This window comes from Clinocottus analis, unplaced genomic scaffold (genome assembly GCF_023055335.1).
Source record: "Clinocottus analis isolate CAN_PGR_092001 unplaced genomic scaffold, fCliAna1.0.p SCAF_5, whole genome shotgun sequence".
In the NCBI taxonomy this organism is placed as follows: domain Eukaryota; kingdom Metazoa; phylum Chordata; class Actinopteri; order Perciformes; family Cottidae; genus Clinocottus; species Clinocottus analis.
This window is the reverse complement of record NW_027176207.1, coordinates 10,112,465-10,129,107: the sequence shown is the minus strand read 5'-3', so window position 1 is coordinate 10,129,107 and position 16,643 is coordinate 10,112,465. Positions and strand designations below refer to the sequence as shown.

General features: G+C 44.7%; 1 protein-coding gene across 3 annotated transcripts; it reads right to left on the bottom strand.

The window, feature by feature from the left end:
- Positions 1–5: 5 nt before the first annotated feature.
- mntb (MAX network transcriptional repressor b) lies at positions 6–14,089 on the bottom strand. 3 transcript variants are annotated; one of them, XM_068600372.1, is made up of 6 exons: positions 13,978–14,089; positions 10,021–10,618; positions 9,093–9,134; positions 8,620–8,731; positions 4,075–4,267; positions 6–3,452 (listed from the first exon to the last, which is right to left on the bottom strand). In XM_068600372.1, exons 1-6 carry the CDS (start codon positions 14,072–14,074, stop codon positions 2,680–2,682), a joined length of 1,815 nt encoding a protein of 604 aa, XP_068456473.1. In that variant the 5' UTR covers positions 14,075–14,089; the 3' UTR covers positions 6–2,679. The 3 variants fall into 3 exon arrangements, with proteins under 3 accessions (XP_068456473.1, XP_068456474.1, XP_068456475.1); XM_068600373.1 differs by lacking the exon at positions 13,978–14,089 and adding an exon at positions 13,425–13,755; XM_068600374.1 differs by lacking the exon at positions 13,978–14,089 and adding an exon at positions 11,145–11,257.
- Positions 14,090–16,643: the final 2,554 nt, after the last annotated feature.

Sequence of the window (16,643 nt, the reverse complement as noted above, 5' to 3'; positions counted from 1 at the left end):
ATGTGTTGTAAATGTAATAAGATTTAATAAGAATCTTTATTATTTCATCAGCATAATTCTTCATCATTAATATGTTTTATCCATTATCATCATTGTTAAACAGTGGACAGTTAGATCTAAAAAGGCAGCCCAAAGTGTACAGGCGATATATAACTTAAAACTTTCTCCATAGGGAAAACATGTTTGTATATTCATATATAATATCAATGTAGCATGAGGTCCAAGATCCTGCCCACGTTATACAGTATTGTACATGGTCCCAAAAAGAAACAGAAAACAAAACGTATAAACAAAAGTAAACTAAACGGCAATCTACATGCAAAACAAAACCTAAAAGAAACAAGCATTTAAAATTTTAAGATGCACACTCATATGCCAAAACGTGCATACCATCACAAATTCACAAATCTTTCATACGGAAATACAAATATTACAAAAAAGTCAAATTGAATATTAGACATGTTATCAAGAAAAGAGCAACAACTTTTTTTGTTTTTTTACTTTTTCCACTCCACATCTCAGTCCAACTCACAAAATGGAAAACTTAAAAACATAAAATAAAAAAAAATAAACAATCATGACAGTAAATCTTTGTCTCTTCCATTCGCTCAATGTGTTCGTGTTTTGCCGGAGTTGTCACAGTGTTCAGGAAAACAGAGTATAGGCACACACGATAGCATTCAAACGGGCTCATACCATAAATCGCCTTTGTGTAAAAAAATATCTTGCTTGACACACACACACACACACACACACACACGGATTAACTAAGTACAGAATATAAAACATTGAATACGCTCACATGTACAGACATAACATACAGAAACAGCAGAGGCAGATCCACGCGACATTGACGACAAACGCATACGATGACGGGAGATTTCATGGTGCGACATGTATAGGCTGGCAAGAAGGCTGAGGCCATGAACATTGTGAGTGTACACATGAACACACAGAGACGCACACACACGCACACAAAAGTAGGTGTCACAACATATTTTCCTTTTTGAAATGAAAACATTTTGAAACAGATTTTCTTTAGAGGATTTGGCATTGTGTTTCATATAGTTTGTTGTAAAAAAAAAAAAAGAAAAAAAGAAAAACAAATCATCATGTTGCTGCCAAATTATGTCACAAAACTGCAATATGTAAACTAATTGTAGGCCTAAAAACGATACTTTTTCCAGTCTTTTTAACATGTTGTTGTGCTATATCCACAATGTCTCATGAGATAAATGTGTCTCACCAAGTTTGACAAATAAAAATCTTAACTCAAAGTCCATACTTCCCTTCTGGAGGTGCCACCACATCTCACAATCTTACAATCTTCTCAGCAGTTAGAGTTTCTCACGTGACTATATGTCATATAATGCAGTTCACCTCTTGAGTTAAGATTTTGTTTCTTTTTCAGGGACAAGAGGGATCTCTTACAGTCAACATGTCTCTCCTCCTTTCCCCAGATTTTAAAAGCCTGTGCAGGACGTTTGTGTTGCGTGAGTATCATCAGTACGAGGTCTGCGTGAGGCAGCAGAGGGCGCTGTTGCATTAGACTGAAGAAGGTGAAGCCCTGCGGAGAGGCAGGAATACCTGCCACTGAATGTTTTGAGAGCAGTTACACAGGATTTCTTTTCGGTCTTTGACATTGAATTCACCACATAAATTGTATTACCCAAATTCTTCCCCTTGCCCCTTAACCCTGCCCCTCATATGTGGAGTTGCTCTGTATTTAATAACGAGACAGAGTGGGTGAAAGCGCCATTGTCGAATGGGAAACTTGGGACCAAAATCGACGAGGTTTTCTTTGTCTTTGTCTTTTTTTAAACTGCAGATTTTGTTATTGCACTGTTCATTCCTTTTGCTAAACTATTTGCAAGATGTTTGGTACCAAGTGAAGTGGCAAGGAACCTTCATTTGGAGGTAAATGGAAATGGCTTAACAGTCATTTTGTGGAGCAGGATCGGAAACAAAAGCCCCCAAAAAAAATAAACTGGATGCAATATAAAAGAGTGAAAAGTGAAGAAGACTGTTGCTCTATTCAGCCAACTGTGTAATGGGATCTACTTTACACCTGTGAGCCCACTGAGCTCCCTCCTCCTGCTCTCAAACACATCAGTGACATTATTCCATCAAAACTCTCCCACGTGACATCATGATTACGAGTATAAAAACGGGCACAAATTAAATTCCCACGCAACAGTCTAACGACACACAACTCTCTCTCATTTTCCCTCGATGAGTGTATGAATAGTTAAGGTAAATCCTTGATGCCTGAGTGTGAACTGAGCTTATTATGTTAGTGCTTCTGGTTGTAAAGGAAGGAGAGGAGGAAGGAAGGAAGGAAAGGAAAGGAAGGAGAGAAGAAGGAAGGAAGGTAAAACAGAGTTCCTGTCTTTGCAGCGCAGACGAGTGTCTTATTTTCACAAACAATGGCCTGACCCACTGACTGCTTTCATGTTATTGTTCACAAACTAAGAGCTGTGACCAAAATATCTCAGGAGATATTTATCACAAGTTGTCCAAAAAAACAATTAATGTTTTTCTTTGTCAATTTTGCCTGCCAGAGATTCTCTGCAATTGATTATTGATCGGAGTGTTGAAACGCATCCAGAAGTCCGGAACTTTTCGCTCCTTCAACTGACTTCCGTCAGTCCCTTTATTTCATTATTTTTTTTTTTACCTTCAGGCCAGTTTGAGTGTGCTGACGGGAAAGGTTGGGACTGTGACCATGGTGACAGGGTTGAGGACGGTGGCCTGTCCAACCAGCTGAGGGTGCGGGGCCAGCACCGCCGTGGGCTTCCCTAGCGACGGGCTCCCCTGGCTGATGACGGCCGCGGTGTTCATCTGGGCCCCGTTAGTGTTGGCTTGAGGATTAGCCTGGACATGCGGCAGGGTGTGATGGGTGAAGGTGTGAGTGATGTGGCCCATCATGGTGGGCTGGGAGACGGACATGCCCTGAGGGTAGAGTGTCGGGAGATGGGATGGCAGGGGACCTCCCAGATGAGCCACCGGGTGGACGGTGATGTGTCCGATGGGCTGGGCGGCCATCGGCTGGTGAGCGGCCGGCGCCGCCACGATCGACTGATGGATGGAGGAGATGGGGCCGGGCGACGGGGCAATGTGCGTTAGGTACTTGTGATTCGCCGGCAGGCTGTGATTGACAGCCTGGATGACCGAAGGGTGGGAGACGGCGGCGTGAGCGATCACGGTGGACTGGAGGTGCAGCGCCGGGGGCTGAATGGGATGCTGTGGAGGGGGCGGAGCTGGGGCCGGAGTGACGGCGTGAGGGGGAGCAGAGGACGAGGGCGTGTTCAGGACCCCAGAGAGAGGCAGGCTGGCGTGCTGGATCGACAGGTGATGGTTGAGGAGCGGCTGGGCCTGCAACATGGGAGGTGTTGGTTTGGGAGGAGAAAGGACGTCCTCGTCGATGTCCTGCTCAAAGTTGTCTTCTCCCTCTGGAGAGCAGAGAGGAAACTGTCAGTCATCATGAAACCATCCCAGTGCCATGAGAGTGTGCACCCGAATGCTCCACTGACAGTTAAAACACTAAAAGATTAGTTAGTTAAGGAAATTCAATGCACATCTAACCACTATTTACTCTCTATGTCTGCACTTCTACAAAAAATAAGTAGAAATCTGTGACTAAACTTCTTGTGGTTAGTTCAGTCGAGTCTCAGGATGCATGTCTGGGAGACCGATTCAGACTTGTTTATATGTCTGACCTGTTGATTTGGATTGTTTTTTCTTTTGAAGAACTACAATTGACAGCATATACAAACTATTTTATAACTTTTCTTTCATAGAAATATGAAATGTAATTGATATTCTTACATTTTCCAAGTTTCAAACGTACAAGTTATTATGTTTTTAAGGTTCTTCCTCTCTAACTTATTTTGGACTTGTAGGTTAAAATTTCCGAGCTCTATGTCTCGTCACATTGAGGAACCAACGGCACGATGTGCGAGTGTGGCTGTGACGATATTCTCTGTGCAACCGTCATGCAGCACTCGTGTGTAAATTTGACTTGCAAAAGTACAAGTGATATACAAGACTGATCAGTGCGTCTCATCCCAGTACCTGAGGCGGTGGACGTGGAGGCCTGGTCGTCCTCTGGCTGGATCGTCTGACGGAGGACTCGGTCGATCTCGATGACGTCCATGCATTGGCTGAGCTCGTTCTTCAACTCGGCCAGCCGCTGCTGCGTGGCGATCTTCTCTCGAGCCAGACGCTCCATCTCGTGCTCATACTCCTTCTCCTTTCGCTTCAAAGTCTACCAGAGGAGATAGAGACAGAAAAGATTAGGATCACCAGCACATCTAAAAAGCACCGACAATCACAGTGTGATTAAGACACTTGGACTAGTACGTTGTTGGTACGTGTACGGCATTGACTCTCTGATACAAGGCTGTGTTCAGACGGAGCTGCAATCTGCATAAACAAATGAAACCGTCACAATGGTTCACGTCATCACGCAGATTGAGCATGATATTGATTTCCACAGCAGTATTTTCATCAGTACAACAACAGTCGGCCTCGGTCAGCGAGTTTCTCTTTCACAATAAATTAGTCCTCACCCATGATTTGTTCCGCTAATTTGTTTCGTTAGAAGCTGTTTAAGTAGTTTGAGGACATTTTCAAGAAAAGCCTTTTGAGGGAAGTAAACGGATTAAGTGTAGGAATATTAGTGTAAGTTTGCATTAATAGTGAACACCAGCAACACCAAATCAAGAGGGAAAACAGCAACAGATTATAAAACAGGAAAATGAAATATACTTTCAAAATAACAGAAATAAATATGTCTCAGGCCATTATTACTACTACAATGTACTTTATGTTCAGGCTGTAAAGCTAGAAGCAGTTTCAAGCATTTTCAAGAACTGTCACCAACAAAAAAGGGAATTAAGACCATTTTTTTGTCTGGTGAGTCTTGGCCACTCCCACATTTCTCCCAGCTTGCACAATCCTGAAACAAAATGTTCCCCATGCTCTCTCAGTTTCGTGCACCAGAAGGAAGCCACGCACGCAAATTCAAGCATGTTCACACTGCTTTTGTTGGCGTAATCTACTTAAGCTCCTCCCATTTCCTGGATATCATGCTTGTTTTTCGAGTCAACGGGGTCAGAGTAGGAGTAACCGTCCTGTCGTGTTTTATTTCCACCAATAACTCAAGTTTACCATCATCCCAACAATTCTAATGTAAATGGATTACTTTTTCCTGAACATTACAGTCACGTAGGACTGAAGGACTCATTCTGAGCGCGGCACCGTCACGCGCTGAGCCGCATGTAGATTTACAAATGAAACAAGGAAGGCAAACATAGCAGTAGACACAAAAAGACAGAAACAGAAAGAAAGCTCTGCCAGTCCCACCGTGCGGTCTCCGTGACCCAGTTTCGGTGTGGGTCAGCTGACGCATGAGCACCAAACAGCATGACAGGCTAAGGTCATTAACAGATTACTAGGGAGGAATGAGGGAGAGAGGGGGAGGAAATTAGGTGGGGGGGAAGTTGAGGGTGGCGGGGGGTTAAGAAGGGCGTTGCAGGGTGGGAAAGGCATGTTGGTTACCAAAAACCATTCAAATGGCTGGGAAGATTTTACTGATTACGTCTGTGTATTACCGGAAATAAATCTGCAGCTGAGCGGTGAAATGATCTGGTCCAACCAAAAGAGGAGATGAGGATGGAGATGCAAGACTGAGGACAACCAGTGAGCATATGGGGGACACACCAGCCTCCGGCAGGATGCTCCCTCCCTGCAGCCATGCGATGACCTCACCTCACCGCTCACATCCGAATTCACAGCCCTCTTTGCGTCAGCGCGTTGCAACTGAGTCACAAAGTCTTGTAACATTGACTCAAAAAGTTTTTTCTGCTGCTTCTTGTCTGTTATTTCATGTCGGATCTATCTATTGCTCACTGAAAATAGTGCCTCTCCATGAGATCCTAACACTATTCACACACACACACACACACACACACACACACACACACCATTAGGCCTGCCGCAAATCACCAAGGAAACAGCTGTCACCCATAGCAGTTTCCTTGGCAACCTCATCCGTGAGGATTTGGCTGCCTGAGCAGCAGTTTGTAGAAGAAAAAAACCACGAGGAGCGATCTAATTGGGTGAAGCACGGAGGTAATTACATAAAAAGGAGTAATGTGACTGGTTGGCTGCCAGTCGGGTGCTTCCGACCCCCACCCCCCCCCCCCCTTCTCCCCTGCATCCATCACTCCCTCGACACCATTCGCTCCTTTACCGCTCCTCCCCTGCTTCATCTATACCTCCTTTATCCTTCCTCTTTCAAGGTGTCCACCATCAGAAACAAGCTGAAATGAATCTACGTGGTTTTATTACATGTGGTTATGAGGACAACGCAAACAAAAAGTCTGTGCAAGGAAATCAGCATGACCATTGACAAAAGACCAACAGCATGCACGCACACGCACGCGCACACACACACACACACACACACACACACACACACACACACACACACACACACACACACAGCTGCCTGTTGCTATGGTTACCAAGAGACAGCAGAGAGAAACGGGTTGAGTAGGACGGCGATATAGAGAAGAAAAGGTCGAGGCGGCCGTGGGTTCAAAGACAAAGCAAATCTTGTACAGCTGTTGCAGATTGCACCTACTCCAGTATCATAACCATGGAAACGCTGCTGCACCCGACACTATCGCCGGCCCCTCTGCAGTCGAGAGGCGCAGAGCAGACCGGAGTGGGTGAGCAACGGTGATGTCACCAGGCTCGGGCTAGCCATGTGCTCAGATCTCACATGGCTCGGGGAGGGGAGAGAGGGGGAGGGCGACATGAGGAGAATTACGGGAGAAAAAGGTGGGGAAAGAGGGGGCGAGCTACTCGCCGACAATAAAAACTGATTAGATTATAGATCAGAGGACACGGTGGAGAGCAACAGTTAGACATTCAGCTGTAAGCACTTTAGGATTAGTGCAGCTGTGTAAGGCTGTTTTGGTAAATGATTCAGTCTTATTGTTATTGATTTTCAATGGAATCATATTGTGTGCACATAAACACATTGTGTTATTAGTAAAGTTTGCAGGTTAAAACACAAAGAAGGCATCTTGGTTTAAATTTGACATGTGAAGAGTTTCGTCAGATGTGATGAAGTTGAAGGAGTGAAACAATTCAATGGGGTTTCCCATTTCAGTCATATCTTGATATGGAATATTCCTTTAAATATTGTGTGCATTTCCCCATTAAGCAGTCTCAGTGTGGGCGGAGGGAAACACTTGACGCAACTGTGTAGCATCTCCTGGTAGCTGTGTGGCTACCCACACTGCAATGATTAGTTGTACTATCAATTATTCCACTAATGCAAATTTTGAGTGGTCAGAAAATTCTTGATCAAAATAGTGAGATATCACCAAAATAAATTCCCAAAAACCAAAGGATAATCTTCAAATTGCAGTTATTTAATTTACATTCATATAAAAATAAAGATCAGCACATCTTCACATTTGAGGAGATGAAGTCACTGAATATTTGACAGTTATGCACGATAAATAATTAACCAGTAATCAAAATCGGTTGTTGATTAACCATTTAGTTAGTATACATCCTGTGTGCATTTGATTTTCTGGCTGATTTGAATAGTGACTCATCTTCTGTAGCTTTGTTTATTAAAACACATGGAAACTTGAACTACACTGTATGGATTTCCTCAGCCGTCGCTTGGCTCTGTCTTTTATCAAAACCATCATAATCTCATGTCTGCTGGGCTCTCTGGCGGCTGGCCAACGCTCTCGCAACTTGCAGTTCTTCCATCTCGTGGCCTGAATTAGCTCCTTTCCACCGACTCCCCATTGCATATATATCCACTGAAGCTTCTGCTCCACTAAAAAGAAACCACTGAATCGAGCTCCAGGCTGCACTTCATTCCTGTCACAGTGCAGAAATCCTCCCTCCTGTACTTTTATTGACTAAAAACTCACCTCTTCAGGCTACGCAGCTCCCTTCCCGCCCTCAGCAACGCAATGCTGCTTCTCCACACAACTTCAATATGAAAGTCTTTCCCCACACAAATATTTCAAGCCTTTATTCTTTACAGGTTGTTTTTTTGTTTTTTTTTTACAACCAGACCCTAGCCTATAAACATACTTCATGACTCCAAGATAGAGTTACACAATAACACTTCCACTTGATAAGAATCTTAATGAAATGTTTAAAAAGGCAAACTACTGTTCTCAGGAAAAGTTGAACTCCAAGTGTGTTATCAAAAATACTCATCATATTGTACAGGCTCAAGAAAACAAAGGATGTATTCACTACTTTCTCATGGACCGACTCGCCATTATTTGGAGGGTGTCGTATCATCAGTCACAAGAGACTGACAACACAAAAGATCAAAATGGCTCACAAACGAGCAAAATGGCTCACAAACGAGCAATGTTTATCGACTGCAGTGGACCAAAGCTAGTGCATTACCTTGAGCTGAACCGATCAATTCAAGACCGGAGAAAGATGAAAGAAAAAAGGATGAAAGAAACGAGTAGTACCCAAAATAATGCGTCGGACCGCACCAGTATATGAAGGCTGTCAGCCTCTCCTTGCTGGGAAAGCTGAGAAAATGTATTGAAAGTATACCTGTATGTAACGCAAAGCGCTGCGGAGTACACTGAGGTTGGAGGTTTTCTTCTCATCAACATTTGGAACGTTCTTCTTCAGCGTCTCAAAACACTCTTTGAGGTGCGCTCGCCTGAAGGGCCAAGAGTCAGAAACGAGAAAGGGTCACACTTTTGATATGATTGTCATTAGCTTACTGTCTTGGAGAATAGTCACCATTAATTAACAAGGCTTGAGAGTTTTAACCAAGTTGTGGTCATTAAAATAGACTTCATGACTCCAATTTTGCATGCTTGAGAAGGATTTCATGGTTTTGTATGGGTTGAGGAAATGTCATGACTTTTGGGCTGATGAAACTCTTTCACGACAAACTTGATAAACACAAAACTTTGTGTAAATGTGGTGGTCAAGATAAAACAAATAGGGCTGCTTTGCCTTATTCCTGATGAGTTGACACCAACAACAACAACAATAAGAAGTTTATTATGACTAACCTGTTCTTCTCCAGTTTATTATGCACCTCTCTGGTCCCCGCTCTGGAAACACAAAAGAAATGATCAATACAACCATGAACCCATGTACACTTTAATACTAGGGCTGGGCAAGTTAACGCGTTAATATCGCGTTAACTTTTCAATCCTTTAACGGCGTTAATTATTTGATCATGCGTTAACTGCATGGTTTTTTTTTGCATGTTTTTTTGGCATTGGGAGGAGCTTATCGCTTTAAATCTCTCCGTGGTTCAGACCTGGCGACTGAACCTGACGTAAAGCACGTATTGTTCTGTAGCTTCTGTTCTCAACAAGCGCGAGCCGCAAATACACTACTTTCATATGTACCGGCCGCTTCCGTGTCCAGATTGAAAGTTAATCGCGCATGCGCAAAGCTCCTGACCCCGCGGTCTGATCCATGCAGAGCACTTTAAAGCAGCATCACTTCTGGATCTTTACTCTTCTCTCAAAGACGAGAACTTTCCTCATATCACAAGATGTTCAAGACAACACAGACTGGACTTTTCTCACTGAGGAAGAAAAACTGACAAAAGGAGTGGTTTGTCCCTCACAGGGACCCTTACTAAACAGTACCTGTTCAAAATAGAGATAGAGAGATAGAGAGATAGATAGATAGATAGATACACATACATACATACATACATACATACTGTTCTGGTGAAATTACTTTAAAATAAAAGCATGCAATACACCAGTTTTTTACTTCATTGTTGAATTTGGCGCATAATGCGATTAATCGCAGAAAAATCATGTGATTAATCGCGATTAATTTTTTTCGACTTTGCCCAGCCCTATTTAATACCCAAACTAAAACATGTGTGTGTGCACACACACACACACACACACACACACACACACACACACACACACACACACACACACACACACACACACACACACACACACTGACCCTCCCGGTCTCCTCTTCCCCTCCATCCCTCTCAGGTCCTCCATCGTCACTCCGTTCGGCCGTGGCTGAGATGAAGGTGGGAGTTGATGGGGGACCAGTGCGTGTAGAGAGCCAGCTCCATTAGTGCTGATGGAGGCCGAGTACTGAATCTGAACCTGCGGCGGTGATTGGCTGGGCTTTGCACCAATCAGCTGTGGACTAGTCTCTACCTTAATCTTGTGAGTGCACAACAGGTGCGGAGAGAGTGGCTGCTGCTGCTGATGATGATGATGCTGATGCTGCGGTGGAGGTGAGGAAGACTTCTTGACTTGTGGTGAGCCATTGAGCGACGTCGCCGCCGCAGCAATCTGTGTTGCGAGTGGAAGGGGCGGAACAGAGGGTGTCGCAGTGACAACTGGGACCATTGGGATGACAGCGATGGGGACGTGAGGGGGTGGGAGAGAGGGGGAAGGAGGGTGATGCGGCTGTTGGCGGTGAGTGTCATTGCCCCAAGCGACGTGGTTGGCTCTGATTGGCTGAGACAACGCGGTCACGAGTTCAACGCGCCTTAACTCGGCCTCCCTGTTGATGAGCTCCTTCTCTTTGCGCTGCTCCTCTTCTGTATGAGGCGGGAAAAGAAGATGTACAATTTAGTGAACAGTAGAAAATGGACAGAGGGTAAGAGTGGTTGGAAGAGGAGACAAACGGGAAGGACGGTTATTGAACACTGGACAACCTGCCCCAAGTTCAGGTTGAGGATAAACTCACAGTTGACTATTCATGACAGTTAAATCTGTCTTTCACACCCGAACAGATGCAACGACAATGACGCACAGACACACAAACGTCCATACTGATTATAGAGAATTATCTACATCTAGTTTGGAAATCATTAACACTGATCAATTATCAATCAATCAGACGAATGATGTAACGGCATCATCCTCAGGTCGTCCGAGCTACAGATCATTTTGCCAGAGTGAATGTCACTTTGTTTGTATGGTGACTATCTCCACACACACACACACACACACACACACACACACACACACACACACACACACACACACACACACACACACACACACACACACACACACACACACACACAAGGCAATTGAGGGGAAAATAATCTAAGAAATCACGTCTGCATCCGTTTCCTGTCCGCGCCGTGATTGGACCGTCCCGGCTCCGAGCATGCTTGGTCGCATCAGGGTCATCTCTGACTAACAGCTAGTCGACTGTTGTCGAGGAGCTCTTCTGCTGGAGTTGGCACCAGGACAATATATAAATGACGCATCGTCGCAAACAACCCCCCACCCCCCCCCCAAAAAATACAATCTAAAAGAGTCACATCGTAGGACGGGAATGTTCCCACGCTGTGCGCGCACACACGAGCACACACACGCACAGTAAATGTTATGAGTATTACTGCACACCGTAGCAGGCGAACCCAAAGCAATGTGGAAAGCCCTCCGTCGCCATGGAAACAGCAACATTAGAGACAGAAGATCCCAGGGATTCCTCAAATCTGCACAACACACAGCTCAGGCCTTTCCAACATTATGAAGGGAACAGAAAGACCACATGGCAACATGCCTGACTGCCTATTAAGTCATACTTTAATGTCTTCCCCACGTGAAACTACAAAAAAAAACACAAAATGATCCAATTCCCCCCTCACCTGCAGAGACGGCCTGCACAGTTTAGTCTAATGAAGTACCTTAAAAATATGAGTCTGCACTTTTTAATTATATATTGTGTATTAATTTGTGGGATTTGTCAACAGTTGAGTTATGCTACCTAGAAGAAAACAATGTTACTCATCAATTATTCATGAGCTCACATCTATTCTAACTCTTCCTGAGCAGTGAAAGACAGTCGTACCAGTGCAACTCCCATTTCTATGCTGGTCTAAAGTCAGACTGCATGGTATATATCCTGTCGTGTATAACAAACACTGTTCATTGCTTCATATTTTGCATATGGGTGCCATATTGTCATAAAATCATGATTAATGGCAACTATATAGCTCGGTTCTACTTGCACTGGTGTTATAGTGGAGTTGTTGTTTTTTGTTTATGGAAAGGACACACACAAAACAAATTACACAGAGGCACCAAGTAGCAAAAGTAAAAAATAATCTCCAACATAAGTTGACATTTACTGGTGTGCTATATACCAATATTTTCTATAGCTTATGCCGTGAGAGAGGCTGGGGGAGTCGCCCTATTTACCCCCTCCCTCCCTCCCTCCCTCCCTCCCTCCGTCTCTCTGACCCGCCACTGTCAGGAGACTGAATGGGAAGGGCGGGGCCGAGGAGTGCGCGTGTGTGCACGTAGGTGTGTATCGCGAAAAGGAGGGGGAGGGGGGGATACTGTGAGCACGTGGTTGTTGTGGGCGGATCCTAGCACGCGGTAGCTGGGGGAAGGGGGTTGATTTGTCCGACACGTCATCAGAGGGGAGAAACACAAAAACAGCAGCGCCCCGGTCTCCTTCTCGCCAGTCTCGGATCAGTATCTCGATTGACACATAATCGTTTCACATAAATATAAGAAGCGCAAATAAATACGTCTATATGCTCGCACGCAGATAAACAAAAAAGGGAGGCGGCGAGCGCGCGAGGGCCCGCCTCGATCCGTGTCACAAGTTAGCTGAGCAATGTCAGGGTATTATGTAAAGAGCAGCATCTACTCGCCACCGCCCTGTCGGGGCTCGACGGACAAAAAAAAAATCGGGCAAATTGATCTTCAAGATCTCATTCGTAACAGATACGTTAACCCGTGCGGAAAACGATCACAAGCCATGTAGGGGGAAACGTATTTGATGTTTTGAATGTTTATTATCCTGCAATAAAAGTACAGTCGCAGCCTTCAGCGAATTACTTCATCACAAAGATACAACAGATAAATGGACCTCGGTTACTGACAGGAACTCCTCTGCGGTGCCTCTCTTTCTCTCACACTCACACTCTCTCTCTCTCACACACACACACACACACACACGCACACACACGCACACACACACACGCACACACACACACACACACGTACAGTGAGTCACGAGTGTTCAAACTGTCACACATACACACAAACGCACACACCGAGAGCGCGCAATGTAGTTCCGAAAACAACTTTGCCCGTTTCCGCATTAAGGGAAGACGCATTTGTGCAACAATTAGCGACTCGGGATTCGCAGAGAGTTTGCAGTGACTTCAGTCTCTCGTTGTTTTTTTTCCTGAACCCAAGACCATGAACAAAAACAGAAAACGCTTCCGTTCATCACAGGCGGGTCGGTTGAAAATGCAAAGCCCGGTCGCTGGTAGTAACGGGATACGGCCCCCCTCCTCCCCAAACGCAGTTTAGGATGAAGCACGCACTGTCACGTAGGTCCGGTGCGATGCACCAGTCTGCCGTTGAACTCACCACGTGTGATCTGTTGTTGCTGGGCTTGCCATTCCACATATCTGGCCGCCTCTAAAAGTGTATCGATGCTCATTGCGCGTAAACCCTCACAAGCTACCCGGTGGCTCGGGACGGAAGGAGGAAAAAGACCGAGGGGGTAGGTAGGTAGTGTCCCCGATAGGAAGCGCCGTGTGCACGGTTCACACCCACAGGCCGGAGCTGCTCGTCCCCTGTGCTTCTCCGGAACCCAGACGGTCGATTTTTAATCCGGCCGAACGGAAAGTAGATCCTCGCATACGTAAAAAAAAAAAAAAATAGGATTGCAACAAGATGGCGATGTGAGCACGGGAATACACACAACAAGGCGAGTCGTGTTCTCGTTAGGCCCCGCCCTCTTTTATTCCTGCCCCGCCCTGTTACTACGGCCTGTGACAAAACCCGGCGTCCGCGTCGCTCTCACCGACTCCGCGCTATCGTCCAAGCACTAACCGTTAACTCTCACAAATCCTGTCAAACTTTACACTAACATTGTCTAAACCTCTGTTTAAAAACTGCGGGATCGAATAGGGCTCACGATTGGCTCGTGTATCTTCATGGTAATCGAGAAAGGGAAGTCCGGTCCAGACACCGGTAATCCGTGTTTTGGTTCTCGCCGCTGGCCCGCAGCGCATGAAGAACAATCAGGCGCCGGCGAGCCAATCAGCGCTCAGAACAACAAGGCATGGTGCTGGTCCACATGGGCACCCGCCCGGCCTGAGCGCGGCTCATTTGCATGGCGAGAGCGTGACTGGCCACCCTGCTGTCTCGGGATCAGAGATGTCAATCAAACAACGAGGGGCGGGTTTACTCGTGTCTGTGACACGAGTAAACCCGCCCCTCGTTGTAACGCTGAGAACAGACGGTCGGCCAAAATGAGTTATCAATATTATTATTGTTATTCAATTGTTTAAGCCTCATATAGCAACCACAATAGTAAGTTCAAGCAATTAAATACAAACAAGGATTTATTTTATACCACAAGTTCTGCAATTTTACCATTACAATGGTGTGTGGGGTATCGATAATAACGTTTTATTAAATTATCCCACACAAGGTCTTAGAAGAACATTTGGATGAACTATTACTATGAGATTATAAACTGCTGTGACTTTAATATAAATGACCATAATGATATTTCTGAATATGTTTAAGTACTTGGAGTTTCTATCTTATGTTATGATGTCATTCATTTCATTTTACCTTTCTTTCCAGTTTACTGCATCTCTTTTCCGGATTTTTTTCAACTTACGCCCACTGTTTCTGTCTGGCACACTGAAAAAAACATCTTGCATGACAAGGATTTTCTCTTTCTTTTTTATTTCCACATGACATGGTGCATGAAGTCTCCTTCAAATGAAGCATGTTGTGTAGTGATGCTGTGACCAATGTTGGATGTGTTATGTGTTGTAATTATATGTAACATGTGATGCATGATGTGGTGATTTATGCAATATATCTTCCTCAGGAGACAATAAATCTGGTTTCAGTGTTGTGACTAACAATGTATGTTACAGTGTTGTGTTTGTCTCTATATGTAGATGCATGTATGTAGTGTATGTGTTGCTGCATGGTAACAGCCGTTGATTGGACACCGCTCAGTCTTATATATCCTTTAACACATCCCAGGTTCTGACTGTCTAAGCCAATCAAAACGGCAGATCAGAAGAACATAAGAGCTGCCTCCACCACAACACGAGCCCTGCCAGCACATACAAACCTAACAACATTTCTATTTAGACTGTCAAACCATGAGCTAGCCAGGTAGCCAGGTCTGAATTTAAACAACTGTAACACCAGATAATAGTAAAGAACTGTGTGTGTGTGTGTGTGTGTGTGTGTGTGTGTGTGTGTGTGTGTGTGTGTGTGTGTGTGTGTGTGTGTGTGTGTGTGTGCCTGCCTGCCTGCCTGTGCATGTGCATGTGCATATGAGCAAATCACTTTGCAACAGGCTGTATTGCAGGATGGCTGACAGAACATGGATTAGACAGAAAAGGGAGGAGGAGGGAGAGAATGGGGAAGAGAGAGCTGCTGCACATGGTAAGCACATGAGCTGCAGGAAAAAAAGTCCATAGGGATGTTATGCATATATGGAGGAAAAATAGGAGGAGGAGAGGGGTGGCTTGGAGAAACAGGGAGGTGGGAGGGATGTGAGGCAGAGATGGGGCTGACCCAGTTAGATGTGCTGCATCACTAGTGGATCTACAAAGGAGAGACACAGAGGAAGCAATGCAATACGGGGGACTTCATGCAGAGAACGCCTTCAAAGATAAAATAGATCCAGTGGCACAACGTGTGAGAAATCACAGCCTTGTGGGGGGACTCAATGATTTATTTGTATTGTATGTGATGCATGTGCAAAAATAGTGCTCGTCTATAGCAGGCAGTTCCAATATTTCTCACACACAACATAGAGAGGCCAACATATATAATTTACAATCCAAACCCAAACCTTATCCTAACTGTCACCCAAAAACTTCCAAGAAGACAATTTGTATTATCGCCACCAGGCTTTCTTTAGTTAAATTCATTGGGTGATGAGTTGAAATTGTGAATTTCTTGAGTATTAACCTATTGTCAGATCTTGGATTAATTTAAGTGTTGAGCATTTAAGACAAATTACTTGTCCTTCCCTCACCCTGTAGTCCTATACTTTATAACCAGTATGGAGCCAAACAAAGATTATGTCACTAACTGTCTCTATTTTACCGACACTGTTATCTTTTCCATGATGCTAAGTTGTGCACAGTGCAGGGAAACGACAGGTTTCTTTTCTTTTAGGGACATGGGCCTCTCAACACAGTCTACCACTAGAGGGCGCCACATCCTGGAGAAGAAATACCTCATCCCACCATCCTCCCCTGGCTTTGGAAAGATTAGAACGCTGGTCACGTAAACTACAGCTTGACTCACGTAAGATATACATGGATGACACACAAACCTATATATTAACACAGACCCTGCAGCTGTCTGTGCCTCAGTCTGCGCATGAGACTTCCAGTATCTGTTTGCACACGTTATTAAAGGACATCCAGCCTGCTGAATGACAGTTTAATCCTCTCAGAGAGAATCGATACTGCTGCATCTGACGGAGGCAGGTCGTATACAGTGACCTTGAAACCTCTCAACGCGTCCATATCACACCAGCTTATCGGAATCAAAGCTGCTTTATACCTTTCTGCTGCTCCTTTCACTTTTTAGATC